At 42.5% G+C, this 21424-nt stretch overlaps 2 protein-coding genes across 3 annotated transcripts in view; one reads left to right on the forward strand and one right to left on the reverse strand.

Annotated features, from left to right (window-relative positions):
• The window catches only part of focad (focadhesin), a 106212-nt gene that overhangs the window by 19353 nt on the left and 65435 nt on the right, over positions 1-21424 (reverse strand). For both annotated transcript variants that reach the window (XM_088016079.1, XM_088016078.1), the window contains 11 exons: positions 17078-17119; positions 16880-16988; positions 16618-16734; positions 8565-8803; positions 8402-8491; positions 8043-8190; positions 7779-7898; positions 6309-6431; positions 6029-6106; positions 5868-5939; positions 4487-4589 (listed from right to left, as the gene is read on the reverse strand). In XM_088016079.1, coding sequence (XP_087872205.1) covers positions 4487-4589; positions 5868-5939; positions 6029-6106; positions 6309-6431; positions 7779-7898; positions 8043-8190; positions 8402-8491; positions 8565-8803; positions 16618-16734; positions 16880-16988; positions 17078-17119 — 1241 coding nt within the window. The remainder of the gene's footprint in view (positions 1-4486; positions 4590-5867; positions 5940-6028; positions 6107-6308; positions 6432-7778; positions 7899-8042; positions 8191-8401; positions 8492-8564; positions 8804-16617; positions 16735-16879; positions 16989-17077; positions 17120-21424) is intronic.
• On the forward strand, positions 19220-20673 carry LOC148153858 (uncharacterized). Its single transcript, XM_088015870.1, has 2 exons — positions 19220-20305; positions 20413-20673. Exons 1-2 carry the CDS (start codon positions 19342-19344, stop codon positions 20565-20567), a joined length of 1119 nt encoding a protein of 372 aa, XP_087871996.1. The 5' UTR covers positions 19220-19341; the 3' UTR covers positions 20568-20673.

Here is a 21424-nt window from a genome sequence, read left to right on the forward strand (position 1 = left end):
TAAACATAATCATTTCAGATACCTACAGGTCAGGGCGTATGTTAAAAAACACATGCACACTTTAGAGAATATAATACCTACTGAATTTGACGAGCTCTTTAAATTGGGTGGTGGGGAAGGGCATCTAATCTCCCAGTTTTACAATATGTTATTACTCAGATCCTCGCCGTCCACGCAGGGCCTTAGAACAGGCTGGGAACAGGAATTGGGAACCGAGATAAGTGATGAACTCTGGAAGGCCGCTCGAGAGAATATACATAAGTGCTCTGCTAACTCCAGACACTGTCTTATTCAATTTAAAATCATTCACAGACTCCATTATTGTAAGGTGAAACTACATATAATTTTTCCTAATACATCCCCGTTGTGTGATAAATGCCATATTGAAGAAGCCATGCTTCTCCACTCTTACTCTTTGTGTACTAAATTAACCCCATTTTGGTCTGGTGTATTCAAAACTTTATCAGATATGTTCCATACAGAGCTGAGGCTGGACCCACTTCTGATTGTACTCGGAGTTTTTGGTCAGCTTTTTCAATTTAATAAATGCCAACAACAATTATTATCTTATGCCTTTATCATAGGGAAAAAACTAGTGTTGATGTTTTGGAAAAAAGCAGAAGTTCCATCTGTTAAGTTATGGCTTGAGGAAATGGTAAGGCTCTCTCATTTGGAAAGATTACGGTTCTCATTAGCAAATAATTTAAAGCAATTTAATAAAACTTGGCAACCCCTTCGGCAATATATTGATAACTCTATTTGAGGAGGATTTGATTTGAGCCTCGGTGTGTTAAGATATAAGTCCTAGGGAAAGGGAGGGAAAGGGAGGGGGATGGGCCATGGGAGTGTTTTTGTTGATGTCATTTCTGTTTTGTTTTTTGTATTGTCTTATATTTTATGTTCACATATGGAAAAACGAGGACAAATTTGTATTGCTGATGTTTCATTGTCCAGGTCTGATCCCTCAATAAAATAGTTAACAACAAGAAATCCAACTGAAAGGGTGAGCAGGGTAGGACATGCAACCAAGGAGCAACGGAGCAGTGTTGTAGTCAAGACCACCGAACCCGAGACCAAGTCAAGACCGAGACCAGACGTGACACAATAAAATTAAGTGCACTTATCAAAATTGCTTCTCAAATTGATCTGAAAGATCCACATTCCCATAAAAACACCTAGATATTAAATACTTAGAGCTGAAATAAATTTAACCAGTATCAATTCAAACTCTTCTTCATTCTGTTTTGCTTTCATCTCTGTGCCACAATCCGCAGAGGTCTCCTGCCATCCCTAAAAAAATAATGCCCTGGGTGGTTGCCCATATTGCCAATGTCAGAAACCACAACTGTCTGCACCACTAAACATAGTAATTAAGGCAGTGTATTAACCGTAAACAACGCTCAACTATGAACACTGACCAAGGAACAATAAGCAAGAAGTAACCAAGCAGAAGGAGGTGACTGTTCTCATCCTCCCTCCTACTGCAACGTCTGCCACCATGACAGGAGACGAAAACAAAGAGCAATGAGCATGCTCTGCATTCTTATGTTCCTGTTTTATTTATTTGCCAATTAATATATATATATATATATATATATATATATATATATATATATATATATATATATATAATATGCTACTGCAGTGTACACAGAGCATTACAAGAACAAAGAATGGCTCTCAGTGAGGCTTCAGTCCTATCAACCTTAGTAAAGATCCGAATCGGATCGTTCCTGAATGTCATATCACTATATTGCACTTTGGTCACAGCGTTGTCCCATATATGCGACACCTCAGTCAACACCTCCACACAATAATTCAGCGCATGAGTGACAACTTTTTTTCATCGCAGATGCAACATATGTGTCTCTGTACGTCCACGGAGTTTACCTTTCTTTAAGCTTTCCTCCCAAGTGACGCTAAAAGTTGGAAGAAGTCCCCACCGTCTGTGAAAGCGCTGCTGATTTTACATGTCGCCATATCTTATGATTTATGCAGCGCTACTATATTACTGACGATTAGACAAACAGACTTCTCCCGCTCAGAGAAAACCACTGCACATGTCTTGGAGCTCCATATGCGAGTAAAGGGGGAGGCGATGGGTGACAACAGACACGTAAGTCACGTTATTGCTCGGATTTTACAGCGTCACCTTAAGACCCTGAACTTCACATTTTAATGGAAAAAAAGCACAATGCGACTTGAATGTAACGAGTAACGCGACAGTTTTGTAGAAATGTAGTGAAGTAGAAAGTACAGATACTCACTGTAAAATGTAGTGGAGTAAAAGTAGAAAGTATCCATTATTAAATCTACTTAAGTAAAGTACAGATACATGAAAATTGCCAGTGGCGTTTCTGCTCGCGCTGAGTCCATCTTACTTTGCAGTTAATTATCTAACTCACCATTGGCGTCTCTGCTCATGCTGAGTTCGCAGCCTCTATGGAGTTGCCAGTGAGGTTTTCTGCTCGTGTTTACTTCTGGTTGCTGGCGGACTAATCACGCTGTTCAGCAGTATGATGCTGGATAATTTATGCTGCTCGACCTGTCTGACTCCGCTTCAGCCCGATGACTGCCATGACTTGTGTACCTCCTGTCTCGGTGTGGAACATCTCAGGGAGGCGTTGTCGGATAACGCATGCTCCGGTTGGCCAGGCTAGATCGGTTGGCTGTGCTGGAGCAGCCTACCAAGTGGGCGGCGCTGCACTGGAACCTGTTTTTGCCTTTGAATGTTAAGTTTTATACATGAATTTTTTGGCAATGTTGAGAGGTTTTATTTTGGCTCTTTGCATTATTTAGCCTCTTCAGAGCCTTCATATGTTATCAGTCTGTTAAAGGTAGTATTATCAATAGCAGTACAATTTGCACAATGCCTGTTTTGTTTAGTTTTCTTCTTGAAAAAATTTATTAAAAACAAGTTTTTGTCTAAATTAAGGTGAATTCATGGTTCCTTTTTCCACATAATGTAACAGGTAGTGTTTATGATAAAAAAAAATAAATAAAAAATAATAATAATTATTTGATCGGTATCGGTGATCGGTATATCGGCCCTCATGGGTGATCGGTATCGGTATCGGCAGGAAAAAACCTGATCGGCACATCCCTAATATATATATATATATTGTGTGTGTGTGTGCATATATACACATTTTCACCTTTCGGCATCTTTCCGAAAGACGAATAGCCTTTTTGTTTGCTACGCGGGGTGATTCTAGACCTTTAGGGGTGCTTAGTCCCCAGCAGGGCTAAGACCCATGAGAAGATATTCATTGGTGCAGTTTTCTAAATCTAACTGCTTATTTACATACATTCACAAACAAAATTAAGAGACATGTCAGTAATTCATAGAATAAAAGAACAATGTTCATTTTTCTCAAACATATACCTATAAAAACATCTATGACTGAATATTTAAAAACTACATTTAATTAGTATAATTTCTTCAAAACTCTTCTTGGCCCTGTTATAGAACTGCCCCTGGGCTGCAGGTCTGGGTCTGGTGCATTTTTGCTTAGCATGTTTTTTCTTCATTGACAGGAAGTCAGATCATCCAAACTGGTAAACCACATTAATAAAATATTAGTGAAATAATACATTAAATGACTACTGAACAGTTATTCATAAAATATATAAATATTTCTGAATAAAACACACAAAGAAATGTAATGTAGGAAATATCTATGTAACTGTTAATCTATTAGTATGATTTGTTCTTTAAATGGCCACTTACTTTGGCTAATGCTATTATTTATTAAATATCATCCAAACTCAACATCCTAAGCAAATAATCAAACCACAATAGTCAACTAAAGTCACAGTAAGAAATTTAATCAATCATAGCAAAATGTTCTGTACCATATCAGCCTCAGGAGATGATCGAGGATGAAGAGACACTGACGTCTGGTTCTAACGGGTCTGCAGTTCCTCTCCTGATCCATTCTGTCTATCATACAGCAGCACACTGCGCCACAAAGGACACTTTTTTTTTTTGTCAATCGATGTACAGTATCCATTCTAACTGAAATTGTTCAGCTTATAATGTGCATCTTTTCACTCATGTCTGTTTTTTTGGAAGCGTTTTTGCTTCTAAGGACATGGAATCAGGTAGAGGACATTTTAAAAAGACACAGGTGGATAGCAGCTCACCGCAGCAGTGTAGTGTCCATCTCTATGCAACCGTAACGTTCAGCGTCGGTCCGTAGCATTTAGGGGGTCCTTTAGCTCCCGCCACGATCTAATAGCTGATCTTAATATTTCCTGTGTTTTATTTTGGTCATTATTGTTACACTTAAGTGTTGATGTGTGTATGATAGGCATGTCTATTGGACAGTTATGTATCGGTTCAATACGGGATGAACATTTAATGGCCAAATATGAGACAACTCCGTATTTTACGGGATGGGTGGCAACCCTATTCAGGGGTGCTGGGGTATAGTTTTAGGACTAGAAACGCCACTGATCTGAAGCATGAAACAACTTGGTGTACCTGCGGTGTGACTGTGGCTGGTGGACATGTGGGCCAGGTGCAGATGGCCAATCAGACAGGCGCTGTTAGCCTGCAGCCCCATGGCTCCAGAGAAGGTGATGACCTGCAACAAAGAAAAAGAAACAATGTGCTGTTTTCTGGCATGATGGGCATTAATGTAGAGTAAAAAGTAAACAGTTGCTGACACTAAACCAAGAGGAAATAATATTTAGTAATATTCTGGCCAATCACAGAGCTTTAAAAGGCATAGAGTGTCCATTCCGATTTTTGTTTGACTGAAAAGTTGCTAAATGTAGCCACAAAGTCGCAAAACTGGCAACAACTGGGTAGCAAAAGGGGATATTGGCTAATTTTCAGATGTAGATTAGATCAGGTTCTCTTTTACAGCCACAATTTTAGTTTATGTTTTATTTTGTATATTTTTGTTATGACATTTATTTTGAAAGGTTTTAAATATGAAGTGGAATTCAGCATGTTCGCTGGGACACCAGAAAAAAGATGCATGTAGTATGGAAGCATGACTGCAGAAAAGGCTATTTAAGTTTAAAGAATTTGTTTGACCTCATTTCTTCCTCTAAAGAAGGGGCAACCAGCTAGGTATGTTTATATGTTTTCATATCAATTTTATGTCGTGGTAGCACTTTATTTGAAAGAGTGTGCATAAGGCTGACATAGCACTGTCAAAAACATGACATAACACCTGTCATGAACATAAAGAAGTATTTATGAATGTTTATGACAGTTGTCATGAAGTGTCATTTGGTAAATAATGACACTTTTAATGCAAAATTGCTCTAAAAGTTGCATTGAAAGCCATTAAAAATGCCAACTTTGCATTAAATTATCATTTACAAAATCATGCAAAGTTGGCACTTTTAATGGACTTTTAATGCATCTTTTAGAGCAACTTTGCATTAAAAGTGTCATTATTTACCAAATGACACTTCATGACAACTGTCATAAACATTCATAAAGACTTCTTTATGTTCATGACAGGTGTTATGTCATGTTTATGACAGTGTCATGTCAGTCTTATGCACACCCCTTCAAATAAAGTGTTACCTATGCCGTTATTGTACTCATTACACCATCTCATTTAAGTTTATGTTGTATTTTAGTTCGACGGTGGTGGTGTCAGTGGGAAAGAAAGTGGAGTTGTAACAAGAACAACTTTAAAGATTTATATTAAAGCTAACTTCATACCATCAGTTAAACTAACTCTTTATTGCCATTAAAAAGAGGTGGAAGTGATATTCTCGTTAAGCAGAGACTGGTCACTGATCTCGCAAAATTAAAGAAATCAAGGCCGATTTCTGGGTGCACCCATATTTCATAGCCAATCTGGATGCTAATAAGCATGCTAAGAAGAAAGTAGTTGTACCTGGGTTATAGCACGGATGACCTCATTGAGTCTATTCTGCTGCTGGATGGAAAGCTCCAATTCATTCTGGTACTGTAAAAACACAACAGTGACTATTTCTGGTGAAGAGCTGCACTCACCTGCTGCCTGCAGGTGGCTCATGACTGGCTCTCAGCTCCTACCTGAATCAGGCAGCTCTCTGACCCGACTAAAGCCACCAGCCCGTTGGCAGCAGCCAGCCGCTGCATGGTGGGACATCCCTGAAATACAAAGACAAGGTCTGCATGACTTTAATTGGACCAAACCAGAATGTAGATCTTGCAGCTGCAGGTCTGATCAGAGTGCAATATGAGGAATAGATGCTGATTCATGTGTTGTACCTCAGCCAGCAGGATTTTGATCCAAGCAGCAGGTCTGATCAGAGTGCAATATGAGGAATAGATGCTGATTCATGTGTTGTACCTCAGCCAGCAGGATTTTGATCCAAGCAGCCAGCAGGCGAGGATGAACGTTCTCTGCTTTCCCGTGGCCAGACACTGATAGGCCGTGAACCAACAGCCCGAGAGCCAATGAGAAGCCTGGAGTCTGGGGACAGTGGAGAAGCATCAGAACGCCTCAAAATAACACTTTCTATGTACCGTATTTTCCGGACTATAAAGCGCACCTAAAAGCCTTAAATTTTCTCAAAAATCAGCAGTGCGCCTTATAATCCGGTGCGCCTTATGTGTGCACTGAATTCCAAAATCTGTCCCTGACACATAGACATAAAGTGTACAGTATGTACGCTGGCAGCGATAAACCAGAGGACATTACGTAATACGTAAAGTACGTACGCCAGCAGCAATAAACCAATCAGAGAATTGTTGTCCAAGTTCTGCAGCATACGCCTCCGGTAAAAACCACAGTTTTTCCACACATCACCATCCCTGTTCATCTGCGACTCCATGCGCGCCCATCTCACTGCTACTGTGAAAAAGGAAGTGAAGCAAACTAATTCGGAGTTTGCCGTCATTCCGGGAGGATTAACAAGAGAACTCCAACCGCTGGACATTGGTGTAAACAGGGCATGCAAAAAGAACTTGCGAGAGCCATGGGAGCGATGGATGACAGACTGAACACACATTTACTAAGACGGGGAGGCGGCGCCGGGCGAGTTACGCCACCATGTGTGAATAGATTGTGGATGCCTGGGCTAATGTATCTGCCTTAACTGTTGTCCGAGCTTTTGCAAAAGCCAGAATCATTGCTGAACAGCCACCTGGCAACGAGACTGACTCCGACAATGATGAGAGGGAACCTGGCATGTTTGATGGCGAAATTGCCCACCTGTTCATTTCAGATGCAGAAGAGAAGGACTTTGATGGATTTGTGGAAGAAGAATAAAAAATAACGTGAGTGTATTGTTACATAGTCGAATAAAGTTCAACTAACTGTTTTGTTTCCGTTACCTTTTTTCTTTTGTTGACTGTATGTTTTAGCATACGTCTTATAATCTGGTGCGCCTTATGTATGGGTTAAATACAGAAATAAACCCCATAATTGAGAGTGCGCCTTATAATCCGGTGCTCCTTATAGTCTAGAAAATACGGTACACTAGCTCAACGTCCTATCTGTTTTTAACCTATGGTTATGACTTTGATTAGATAAAAATAAAGTGCAGTAAAAATGAATTTAAAATAAAGTTGGGGTGCACCAATAAATCGGCCGGCCTATAATCAACCCTCATTTCCATAATTTTGGGAGATCAGTGATCAGTCGATACTTGCATGAGAAACTGATCTCATCCACTGATCTGATCTCCCTCAGCAAATATCTGAACATCAAGCTTTAACCTTCAAAATATTCTGGCAGTCCTAAAAAAGGTACCTTCTACCAGTTAATAATAAATCCCAGACAACTCAACAGCCCTGACAGGAAGTGAGGCTTGCTGACCTGCTGGCTCTCCTCAGTCAGGGTGCGCAGTGCATTCAGGACCTCCTCGGCCTTGGCAGCATGGATCAGCCCCCAGCTGAAGGCCGACACACTCACACAGGCCACGGAGTAAGACAGGACCTGGAGGAACAGATCAGATCAGGTCAACCACTGCTCACTGAGGCTGATAAATACTTATAACAATGAACTGATGGGTTCTTTTTAAGTATTTTAATGTAGAAAACAATAAACAGAGCCAGTGTTATGACTGAGGGAAGCATGTACCTCCTGCAGCATGCGTCCCTGTCCACTACTGTCTTGCAGCTTGTCCAGCAGCTTGTCTAGGGTTCTGCTGACATGAACCTGCTGCTCCACCCGTCCCCTGCTGCAGAGCGCTGACAGCACCAGGCCCAGGCCCAGCACACAGCCAGTGCTGAGGAATAGGAAGCAGAAAAATGCTCGTTACTTGCTGAAATCCAAGACAAACTGAAGCCCTCCGTCTGCAGCTCAGAGTAACAAACGCTCAAGCTTCTATCCATGAAAATACTGAGAAGAAAAACTGATCTACTGAATCTTAAAATACTTCTTCTAGTATTTTACTGCTAGTGAATGTCCTCCGGACCTGTCTGCACCAGACTACTAACTTGTTTTCCAAGTTGGGGTTGAAGCAGCAACCTTCCAGAGCATCCAGAGACTTGGACAGGACATCTGTGTCTTCCTGGGCAGAGACATCGCTGAACAACAGAGACAGACTGATCACTGGTTGCATTCATGTGTTTAACTGGGAAATCTTCTCAGAGCCAGTACCTGAGGCTCTGGTGGTGCAGGCTGGAGAGAACCATGCCCACTGCCAGGCCCGAGTGGAACTGGACAGCCTGGGAATCATCTGCAGAGGGGGCGTCCGGCAAGCCGGCCTGCAGAGCTGAGAGGACCTGGACCAGAGCGTCCCTCTGCCACATCACCAGAACTGGGACAAGCAGGGACAGAGCCAGGCTGGCACAGGAGCGGGCAATGGCACTGGCCGTGTTCTCCCCAGAGTACGACCTCTGGGGACGAGCGCAGCAAAAACAGATATAGTAGCTTACAGCCACTTCGGCAGATGAAAAGGACATTTTACAACTTTTTCACATGAAAGTCTGTGGGTTATATATTCACACATAAACAATAACACCTCAAAATTCACATACTGTACCTTAAAAATTTTTTGTAAGCTGTATTTTAAAGGGATCCATTGGTAGTTTGAACAATAGATAATATTTAAGAAACATTTTTTTCAGATATATAATCAGCACAGTAAAAGTCCTGCAGGAAAGGTTTGATCTATTGTCTTATTTATACTTGAATGTGGATGTAAAAGAACCTGGAGATAATGTGATTAATATTCACTGGTCTTGAAGTCAACTTCATTCCTGATTTGCTAAAATTCACTCAGACATATTCTATGTGAAACAAACAATTAAATCAAGTCAGTGGTTCCCAAACTTTTTCTTCTGCGCCCCCCCAGTGGTTTCCAAACATTTTCTGCGCCCCCCCTATGGATTACAAATGGCTGTCTGGTTGAAACGACGCATGTGACGGGGGAGGGGGGGGGTCGACTTTTTTGGGGGCAAAATGAAGTAGCTGAAAATAGACACCAACATTGGTAGCCTACAAGGTACTTGTTAAGCTTAAGGTTCTGTATTGATATTAGCTAGTCATCTTTTAGCTAACATTACCTGCATCCAACAGCTTCACTCAACTCAGTCGGTTAGTTTGGAGGAAAAAACTGTGAAAAGTTCTTTGCGTTTTGCTGGTTTGCTGCCGTGATTCTAACACAAACCTACGTAGCTCCGCACAGCAGCAGCAGGTCTCCTTCACAGGTATAAACCCAGCGAGAGCGTCGTAGCACTCATGTTGCGTTTAAAGGCGGCTCGGAAAAACAGCTTACAACATGTTAACAACGGATTAAACAGTTTTAACTGCTGATAAAAGTGACAGAGGACACAAATATGGGAAGTGTGGAAGCCTCTACTGTATCAAATTGACATAGGAATAACAGAGAGTTGGCCATTCTAAGGTAAAAACCCAGCGCATACAGTGTTCATGTTTTGTTTTGTTTTTCATCCAGACGGCTTCCGCGCCCCCCCTGCAATGACACGGCGCCGCCCCTAGGGGGCGCGCCCCACAGTTTGGAAACCTCTGAATCAAGTTAAGCTGTTTGTTTGCAAGACACTAAGGGTGTGTTCACACTGCAGCCTGAAGTGACCCAATTCTGATTTTTTTGACGTAATGCGACCTGTATCCGATCTTTTCATGGCAGTGTGAACAGCACAGGTCGGATTCTTTTACAAATGTGACCCATATCTGATACGTATCCGATTCAAATGCGACCTCACGTTCAGGTCGCATTTATCCGAACTGAACGTCACTGATTCTCAACAAATCTCACTATTCTGTGTCCTGATACGCGCAAGAGGGACCTTAAACATGATCAAACTGACTGTGGGTGCATTCACACTGCAGCCTGAAGTGACCCAATTCCGATTTTTTGACAATTCTGATTTTTTTGCCAGGGCCGTTCACACTGCCAGTAATTGCGACCTGTATGCATTCTGCAGTGTGAACGGGCAAACAATCCTGAAAGTGCAGTAGAGGGCGCAATAGCGTCAGCGTTCTCAGTGTTCTGCCAGCAAAAAGGAACCACTCCAACAACCCGGGTTCCCAACACTGTAAATTGCTTTTACGGTGGAATTTCAGCAACCCCAGCTGCCGGCATTTTACCGTAAAATCTAAGATTTTTTTTTTACATTGTGGGGTTGCCATAATTCCACCGTTAAAAAATTACAGGTAAAAATGTTTTTTGTTTTACAGTGAAACGCCGGCAGCTGGGATTGCCGAAATTCCACAGTATAAAACAATTACGGGTAAAATATGTTTTTTGTTTTACGGTAAAACTCCGGTAGCTGGGGTTGCCAGAATTCCACCATAAAAAAATTTACAGGTAGAAATGTTTTTTGTTTTACGGTGAGACGCTGGCAGCTGGGGTTGCCGAAATTCCACCGTAAAATTTCAGTAAAATATTGGCTGTCAGTATTTTACCGTATTTTATAAAATACGGTAAAGTTCTGTCGACCAAAACTTCCAGTATTTTACAGAATTTTCTAAAATACTGTAAATGTCTGTCAACTACAGCTGCCGGTATTTTACCGTATTTCTTAAAATAGGGAAAACCACAGCTGCTGGTATCTTACCCTTAGTAAAATTGGCCATATCCTTTTGGTAAATTAAATATGCTGACAGTAGTGAAAAATTAGGTGGAATCCCCCTTTACCTAACTTCACCTTCGTAAAAGCAGGGCCTACCATACAGTTCTCTAAATGACAAATCTATGGTGGGCCTAAAATTAAATAATCCCAAATACATCATTTAATCAAACTCTCTCAAATCAAATTCAATTATTAAAAAACAAAACAAAGTATCACACCAGCATTCTAATCTATGTAAATTACTTCTGCAGTCTGGTTTATGGTTTTACATCATAGACAGTGGCGCAAAAAGTGGGTATGCAGCGCATGCAACGCATAGGGGCGCTGCACCAGAGGGGGCGTCAAAACCCCGTCTGGAGGGGGCGGCGCTCCAATGATGCCTTCGCATACCCTTCACTGTGCCCTTACGCTCCTTCACCTTGCATCTACCTGAATAATATGTAGTCCTCATGCCGGTGGTTGCAGGTTTGACTGCGGGCCTGGCGACATTTGCCGCATGTCTTCCCCCTCTCTCATAACCCTCTTACCTGTCAAACTACTTTATAAAGTAGTTTGACAGGTAAAGACCACTAAGAGCCAACAAAACCTTTAAAAAAATATCAGCAAAATTTGTAATTTTGGCTGATTAATTCCGTTAATTTTAAGGTAATTAGCTGCAGGCAATATTACAATATTTTTTTAATGAATTTTACAATTAGATTTTTACAATAGATTTCTCAGTTTTCTACATTTCAAAATCACTTGCAATATATATTTATGGAGTTATTGTAATTCCATATATTTTCTACAGTGATGAAGTGCTTATGGAGCTGATAGCGAAAGTTCAAGCTGGAAGACTCCGCCCCCTCCGTTCGCCCATCGGCGTTATGCTCATCTCCGACCTCAGCGCTGGACCTCACCCGGCGCGTCCAATCATCAATCAAGCTCTACATAAAAGGATCCACACCCAAGCTGTCAGCCGGTTCCCAGCTGCGTTCAATCCGTTCATCTGCACGTCACAGCTTCGCGATTCCCTGTCCTTCTACGTCGGCCTGCTGTCATGAAAGCCATTTAGCTGTGGCTCGGCACCTTCTCTTTCCCCTCAGACGCTCCGCAGATGCAAGAGATTCCTCGATGATTTCAAGCAGCGTCTCCTGCCTCGATAATTTTAAGTAGCGTCTTCCCCCTTTCTCTCGCCTGACTGGGATTTCTCCATCCCCGCTCCCTCGCCACCTACTCCATGATCCACCTCTGGCAAGCGGATACGTGATCCCACTGTTTTCAATCCGCACCGTCTTTCTTCGCCTCAGCGCCTTCACGCTATGGATCAGCCACGCCTACGGCTTCCCTCTCCTGCAACACCACCAGCCCGCTCAGCAACACCTCTTTGGTTTTCCCTCACTACGCCTGTTTCGGTTACCAGGGTAACCGTAGCATTCTCATGTCTCATTCGTGTCTCGCAATACTTCGTAGCGCAGACACTTTTCATTAGTTTATCCCCTCCCGAACACTTTGGCCGTTTATACATGCGCCACTCAGGTTCTAATGTTCAAGGACTTTTACCCGAACATTGACTTAGTTAAAACATCGTCACCTGTTTCTCCGAGGCGCCTTTAAACATAACATGAGTTCTAAGTCACTGGGTCTACACCAGTGCGTCAGCAGGTGACCAGCTGTTGCGTAAGAGCTGCAAAGCGTTGAAATGCATTAACAATCTGTTTTTAACTTCTCAATACGTTTAATTATGATTCACCTGATGTCCAAGTTATAGCTGAGAACAAATAAAGCTTTATTCCTTCCAATCTGACTGGTTCTAGTTCCATGTTTTCACATTTTGGACACTAAGAATTAAAAGTTTAAACTCAGTCTTATTTATCACTAATTAAAGTTACAGGTTTTGCCAATTGTCACCTTTATCTAAACAAAGTGGAAGCAGAGCTTCTCCTCCACTGGCCTGGACTCATGCTGCTTCATGGCTTTTCACAGATCGTGTGAAAGCTGGATCTTCTCCTGATTGTTTCCCACAGAGACAAAGGCAGTTCAAAAAGATCTTAGCAAACAATTTGCTTTAACTACAGGTAACATAAAGGTCAATAGGGCAGAATAAGTTATTAATCTGAAAACTATAATCAGGCTTTTTCAAATAAGACATGTTAAGTTTTAAAACTAGCATATTTTAAATTTATTTTCTTAACATGACCTAAACATTTGATTCAATCAGTTAAACTCGTCTGGAGCAGGGGCTCGCTTACAGCGTCTTGGCTGGCCTTCATACCAGCGGCTTGAGGCATAAATTATCATTTGCCTACTCGAGGACTTTTGCCCTGTTGCGACGGCGATATGTGCAGTAGAGTGGCTTGGCAACGTAACATGAAGTCGGCTAACAATACCTCTTTGGTTTGGTTGAGTCCGTCCAGCGCTTTTACTAATTATTAAATTCTTAAATTCTTGTTGACAAGGGCCATTGTCCAATCATTGTTTCTAAAATTTTTGCTCAGTGTCCATTCACTACTTATCAAAAGCAACCTTAAATAGAAACTGGTTTAGTCTCAATGTAAAACATGTTTTTAGCATCCAATTTATAGGAATTTTTTCCAGACGCACAATTTACAGTGGTTGATGTTTCATATTTCATTCTGGTAGCACAGTACAGAACAATCCAGAGGATTTAAATGGTCTGGCAGTCACTATTCCAGCAGGTGATCAACAAGTGATCCTTTTCCTAGCTTAAGTTTTAGGTTTCTCTTAGTTGTTTGAACTTCTGGTTATTCCTGGTCTACTTGCTTCGCCGCTATCAACCGATCTGTCCCATATTCTGAAGTTTTGTCCTGTTCAAGTCCCATTGGTCACTTCTCAGTTATCTCAAGATCTCCCGAAATCGGCAGATTATTTCCCAGGCCATCCTGCCACTTTCAGGTTATGTAGTGAGTTCTCTTGCTTACCCAGGTCCCACACTCAAATGTGCTCATTCCAGTCTCACTTCTGGGCCAATTGCCATTAGGCACTTACCAGTCATTCTTGTGGGTCTGTCACTACAGCAATCAGCACTTGCAGGTATCCTAAAGCTCACAGCCCAATCTAGTCTGAACCCCCAACCCCATTGCCGGGTCCAAGTGAAGTTCATTCGCATGGCACGTCTCAGCACGTCAAAGCTTTTCAATGAGTTTAAGATGGCATTTCCTTTCCATTTCCCATTTTAAATTCAGTCTGTCGGGCGTGGCCCTTTTTTGGGTGGGATCTCCTATGTAGTTGGTTCAGCTACCCCTTCATTTCAGCAGCTCGAGTTTCCAGCTTTTTATGAAATTGTTCCACGGCCATAACCTGTTCCCTGAGGGGCTATCTCCGCAAGCAGCATTGCTCTGCCCCTTCAGCTCGCCCATGTCCCAGCGTTGCCTGCCCCTGCAGCTGGCCCATGTCCCAGGGTTGCTCTGCCCCTGCAGCTGGCCCATGTCCCAGGGTTGCTCTGACCCTGCAGCTGGCCCATGTCCCAGCATTGCTCTGCCCCTTCAGCTCGCCCATGTCCCAGCGTTGCCTGCCCCTGCAGCTGGCCCATGTCCCAGGGTTGCTCTGCCCCTGCAGCTGGCCCATGTCCCAGGGTTGCTCTGACCCTGCAGCTGGCCCATGTCCCAGCATTGCTCTGCCCCTTCAGCTCGCCCATGTCCCAGCGTTGCCTGCCCCTGCAGCTGGCCCATGTCCTAGCCTTTCTCTCATTGTTGGCCCATGTCTCAGTTGTTTTCTTTTTCCCCTCATATTTTTCAGCGTGGCTCCTTTACAGTGGGCACCTATCCTCCAGCCTTTCTCCAGATGATTTTGTCATCTAGCTCAGTGTTTTTCAACCACTGTTCCGCGGCACACTAGTGTGCCGTGGAAATTATCCAATTTCACCTATGTTACTGTATTTTCCGGACTATAAGCTGCTACTTTTTTCCTAAACTTTGAACGATGCGGATTGTAGCCCGGTGCGGCTTTTCTGTATATTTCTCTTCAACCACCAGGGGGCTCTCTAGCAGGAAGTCAATCATTAGAAGTCAAAATTGTAAATCAAAGAAGAACATGTTAATTTTCATTTAGAACAACCACATGCTAGCAGCAGGCACGACGGAGAAATGTTTTCAAACTCATATGATGCAGCTTTTAAGTTGAGGGCTGTCGATCTGCCACTACAGGAGGGAAATAAAGCCGCTGCACTTAAGCTTGGTGTGAACGAAACCATGGTTAGTAGTGGCTAGCGGTGTAATCATGTAATTTTCTTACCACTAGATGGCAGTAGGTACAGAGCATTTTACTTTAAAACAAGAGAATTAGTGAGCCATGAATGTTACAGGTAGCGGTGAGAGCATCGTGTCTAGCAAGACTGACAACAGTGATGGAAAAGACAGTGAAGCTCAGCAGTAGTTGGAAAGAACATGGGTCCATTTCCCACAACATGTCTGTGTGAAGTGAGCTTCTCAAGCCTGGCTACTATAAAAACTGAAACCAGAGAGAGACTGAGAGCTGTTGAGGAAGAGCTTTGTCTTTCTTCAATTTCTGCCAGGAAATCAGCTGTTTTCATCCAAATATGCACAGGTTTCACACTAGGTGGGTAAAATATACAGATATTGACATTTTGTACATGCAAATCTTCATATTGTAACAGTGAAATCTTTCCCAAATATTATTGATTCTTTCAGAATAAGAATTATATTCTGTATTCTGGCTATAATAATGCTTGTGAAATAGTTAGCCCTTTTTTTTGGAGGGGGAGAGCATCCCTAATCAGTTATCGGGATGTTCATCGAGTTCACATCAAATCTCAGCTCAAATCAGCTGCCAGGGCCCGAGCCCCAAAGAACTGTTATTCATTCCTGTCATTAAATCTTTTAATTGTTCCTTTTTCTTCGTCTGAGTCTCTCCAGATTGAAATGGAGCTGACAGCGAAAGTTCAAGCTGGAAGACTCCGCCCCCTCTGTTCGCCCATCAGCGTCATGCTCATCTCCGACCTCAGCACTGGACCTCACCCGGCGTGTCCAATCATCAATCAAGCTCTGCACAAAAGGATCCAAACCCAAGCCGTAAAGCCGGTTCCCATCTGCGTTCAACCCACCACCACCCCTTCTCCACCCACAACCTTCGGCTGTCCAGGATAGCTCCCTTTCCCAACCTCCACCACCAGTGTCGGGCCCCAGGGGAGAGCATCCCCAATCAGTTATCGGGATGTTCATCGAGTTCACATCAAATCAGCTGCCGGGGCCTGAGCGCCAAAGAACTGTTACTCATTCCTGTCATTAAATCTTTTAATTGTTCCTTTTTCTTCGTCTGAGTCTCTCCAGATTGAATTTATATTACAGTCAGCAATTGTAACTATTTTACCATTTTTGTTGTAAATTTACGGACTTACTTTGCAGTGTTGACTGATGGTGATTCCATGTATTTTCTACGGTAATAAAATGTTTAGGATTTTACAGTCAGAAACTGTTGTATTTTACCATTTTTTTACCGTGAAATTTACAGGCTTTTTTGCAGTGTAGCAACAACCTGTTCAGTAACTTGCACAGTAGCAATTTCAGGTTTCACTACCGTGCCTCATAACTGCTCAAAAATAAAAAAAACCTAACCTAAATGTAACTAAAGAAAAAAAGTTCTGACATGAAACTCACGTGCAGGAACCATGGAAAAAGCTGCCCCTTGGCTTTGTAGCCGCTGATGATGATGCTGAGCAGCGTGTCCAGGACCATGGACATCCAGCTGGCAGTAGGCACAAACTCTGGGCCAGCCTGCAGAGATCAAACAGAGTTTGTACTATCAAAGTCCGACTCCGTTTCAGCTCGCCATGGTAAAGAAAAACCACAGGTTGGTATCAGTAGAGGAAATTGTAGCTTTCACCCTCATGTAAAAGCAGAAACATTGAAGCAGTCTCACCCCCATGCTGCCACTGCTGTCAGTGGGAAGGCTGTTCTCATACTTAGCAACGACAGCAGCCAGCCCACTCAGGGCCAAGATGGAGTTGCCCTGTACAACAGGACTGTCCCTGGGGAGCAGACGGGACCATCCACCATGAAGACATGTCTCAATACATCTGGGTCAACTTATATGGATCAGCAGCAGCATATAACTCACTTTGTAGCAGTTTTGATTATGTCTGTCAGCTGATCTCTGGCCCTAAACACAATAGAGGAATCAGAGTGTTAGAGTTCTGAATTAAACCCCTCAGGTTCCATTTGTCTATGAGACACCTGGCTCACAGAAAGTCTTTATTTTATTTCCTTTTTCTGCTGTGTTGAATTCACATAAAGCATTAAACACAGTGTTTATACCTTTAGATCGCAAAGGCCAAAAACAAACAAAATAATTACAATGGATAATAAAATAATTACATAAATTAATAAAAGAGATCAAAACAAATATCTAGGAGAGTGATCCAAAAATGTTAAAAAGAAATGTCCTAAGCCCTTTTCTAAAGCAGTCAGTGAAGTGTGGTTCCCTCAGAGAATCGTATTAGGAGTGAAAAAGTTGTTTTGGGACAATCCATAGAAGTGGAGTGACAGCAGAGAAAGGCCCCATTTCCCATGGTCCTCTGTTTGGTTTTGGGTATATGGAGAAGGTTTGAGTGGGTGGAGCAGAGTGAGTGAGTTGTGTTTTGTGGGTTAAGCAATTCTTTGAGATTGTTGGGGACTTTTCCATAGATGCATTGGTTTGTGAGGAGGGAAATCTTGAATTCAATCCTGGTGGAAATGGGAAGCAAGTGGAGAAAGTGGAGGATGGAAGTGATGTGGTCATGTTTGTGCACTCTTATCAGGATCCTAGCTGCAGAGTGTTGGATGCACTGGAGCCTCTGCAGGCTCTTGCTAGGAACCCCACTGAGAGGTGTGTTGCAGTAGTCCAGTCTGGGGGAGACAAAGGCATGGAGAAGTTTTTCTGTGTCAGAGGGAGAGAACTTGCACACCCACTGAGTGAGTGGCAGACTGACTGACTGATTCACAGTTTGACTAATTGACCGACTGGTAACTTAAAAATAAACGTCTTATTTTGATGGGCTTTAATTTATAAATTTCACATCAGTTCTGGATGGCATTTGCTGGGTGTTCTCTAGCAGTCCACTGCTAGAGAACACCCAGTCCGCGGTCCACTGGGCCGCGGACTGGTAGCGATCCGTGGACCAATTGGCACCGGACCGCACAAGATATAAACATTTTCGTTTTGAGTATTATCTGAGTCTGGAGGATCTTTTATTTTGAAAACCCTTTAACCGGATTCTCTCGGTTACGTCTTGCGCGCCAACATGGGCTCTTTGCACCTCAGCTTCCGCGTTCGGGGTAAAGCGGCTCGATTGTTTCCGATCCAATACAAATATCATTTACATTAGGTGCTTGCAGTGCTTGGCCAAGGTTTGTACATCGATCCGAAGCCCCAACAAGTCAGCTGGAGAAAGGTTTTAAGATGTTCGCCGTTATACATTCACTGACACGAAGGTGAGTTTTACTTAACTTTGTGGCTAACATTAACGTTAGCTTATGCTAGTAGGCAATATTCTCGGACATTGTTCTTGTAAAATGTGCTATTTAAGTATCTAAACATTCTAACGGACTGTAGAGGTTCCTCCACCTTTTCCTCAGTGTTAGTATTTATTTAAATGTTTTCATATAATATATTTAGATTTTCACTTTTTCTTTGGTGGGTTTTCTTTGGTGGTGGTTATTGCGTTGGGTTGTTTACTAATTTGGGTGCACACATTTAGTAAACGCCTTATGTTTTTTTAAGATCATTAATTATTTTGTTTGCTGAGTTTAAGGACTGGCTGACAGAAGGGGGTTGGCTGAAAGGAACACCAGGAAGTGGAACAGTCCATCAAGCTGCTGGATGCAGGGGACTTGATGTGGAAAAAATCTGCCTCTCTCCACTAATGGCATAATTGTTAAAACCTTTTTTTGGTGTTAGGTTATTTGGTTTTTATAGTGGTGTTTAAGTCAAAATGTTTTAGTTTAAATTAGTCATTTATGTTTATACATTATTTGTCTTTGTCTCTTTCCCTACCCCTCCTCGTTTGTGTAGGCTAGCCTGTTTGTATAAATTCCCCTGTGTGTTCATTGTGTGAGGTCAGTCTTTGGTTTGTTATCTTGAGTTATGTTTGCCTTAGTTGATTTCTTTTGGGCCCATTTTGTTATATTTTTTAGATTTGTTGTTGAAACCTTTTGTTAAGATGTTTGTGGGAAAAATAAATAGAAGATATTTTTTTATATATGCCTTTGTCCTTGTCCTTGACTGGTCGGACCATCACAGTTGGTGTCAGAAGTGGGGTATCCACCAGTGACGGACAAAGGCATATTTATTGATTTTTTTTTTTTTTTTTTTGGAACCAAAAGAAGAAGAAAGAGACCTAAACCATGAGAGGAGCCAGAGGTGGTAAAGGCAAGTCAGCTCCATCAGACAAGGAAGCACAAACGGAGTATGAGGAGTGTGGTGCAATTTGTGAAACTTGTGAAGAGGATGAAGAGGGAAGAGAGCCAACCATATCCGACTTGGCGGGGATCCTTCAGGCCCACATTGGACAGCAGAAAGCTCGAGAGGAACAGTGGGAGAAAGAAATGGCACGTCAAGATCACAGGTTTAAGGCTCTCCAACATCAGTTCACTTTATTTCAAGAGGAGCTTCAGGCCCAGTCTTCTGAAGGCCTGAGGCCTTTTGGGCAAGACCACGCCCCTTCCTCTACAGGCTTGAGGCCTGATGATGTGGCTCGTTCACCACCAGGACCTGCACTGTCTGCTGTTAAGCCAGGTGACTCAGTTTCTACACATTTTTATAAAGAACCAAAACTGCAAAAGTTAACTGAAGATGATGACATTGAGCATTTCCTTATAACTTTTGAGAGGATAGCATGTGCTTGTCGATGGCCAAAAAGTGACTGGGCATTTCAGTTGATTCCACTCTTGACTGGTAAAGCCAGGAGTGCATATGTACATATGGATGTGGATGAATCAATGAACTATGATAATGTTAAAGCTGCTATTTTACAGAAATATGAAATTAATAACGAGACTTATCGTCAGAGGTTCCGGTCTCTTCATGTGGAGCCAAATGAGTCCCCCAAAGAGCTTTTTGTGAGACTTAAAGAACTGTATAGCAAATGGGTTCAGCCTCGAGGTAAGACTGTTGAAGAAATAAATGACATCATAATTCTTGAACAGTATTTCCGAATGTTGTCTCCAGAACTCCAAGTTTGGATTAAGGAACGAAACCCAAAAGATGCAGCAGAGGCGGTCTCCCTGGCAGATGCTTTTGTGGCTGCCCGCAGGAAGACCCAATCATGGGCTTTTAGAGCTGCAAAAAGGGAGTTTATGCCGATTCCAGGTAACGGTCAAACTGGAAATGTGAATAAGCAGTCTGGAAAAGAAAAATGTTTTTCCCCCAGTCAAACAAAACCTGTGAAAAAACCCATCTGCTATTTATGTGGGCAGGAGGGCCACACAAAGCCTATGTGTCCTCAAAATCCTACGAAACTCTCTCAGATGTGTTTTGTACCCAGAGAGAACCATGTAGTGAACAGACAAAACCAGCCACTGATGGAAACTACTGTGGAGATAGATGGGAAGAGAGTCAAAGCTCTGATTGACACAGGAAGCACCCAGTCACTGGTACACCGCAGGTATGTTCCACCACATAGTATTTGTACCTCTGAGACAATACCTATCTGCTGTGTTCATGGGGATGAAAAACAATATCCGACAGCAGACATTTTCATGAGAGTGCAAGGACATGTTTACCTGTTAAATGTGGGTGTCATGGATGAATTACCTTTTCCTGTTGTCCTAGGAAATGATCTCCCAGTTCTCACTGACCTAATAAATGCTTCTAAAATGTGCAATGTTGTGCTGACACGATCCCAGGCAAAGACCTCTGGGGAAGATGAGCCCAGCTTAAAAGCCTTACCATTCTATGAGGCTGAGATTGAAGGGTGTCGTACTAAAGATCGCAAGTCTCGGGCACAACGCAAGCAAGAAAAATTCAAACATACCACAGCCTCTCCTGTGTTACCTGAACCTGAGGTACAGCTAGACTTTGAAATTCCTGATAATATTAGTGAGCTGCAGCACCAGGACAGAAGTCTGGCTGACCTTATGAAAAGAGTTGAAGAAGGTGAAACTGCAGAGGAATTTTACATGCAAAATGGCATCCTCTATAGGAGACATGGAGAATTACAACAGCTTGTGTTACCCAGAAAAGTCAGGAAAACAGTATTGATTTTGGGCCATTCAGTTCCCTGGGCTGGCCACCTGGGGAAACATAAAACTATAGCCCGAATCAAACGGTGTTTCTACTGGCCTGGATTACACAAAGATGTTGCCAGTTTTTGCAAGAGTTGTCCTCAGTGTCAAAAAACTTCCACCAGATTTGCAGCGAGAGCGCCTCTTCAGCCTCTTCCTATTATAAATACACCATTTGAACGTTTGGGCATGGATGTAGTAGGTC

This window comes from Poecilia mexicana, unplaced genomic scaffold (assembly GCF_051168715.1).
Source record: "Poecilia mexicana isolate PSO_F unplaced genomic scaffold, ASM5116871v1 scaffold_18, whole genome shotgun sequence".
Taxonomy (NCBI): Eukaryota; Metazoa; Chordata; class Actinopteri; order Cyprinodontiformes; family Poeciliidae; genus Poecilia; species Poecilia mexicana.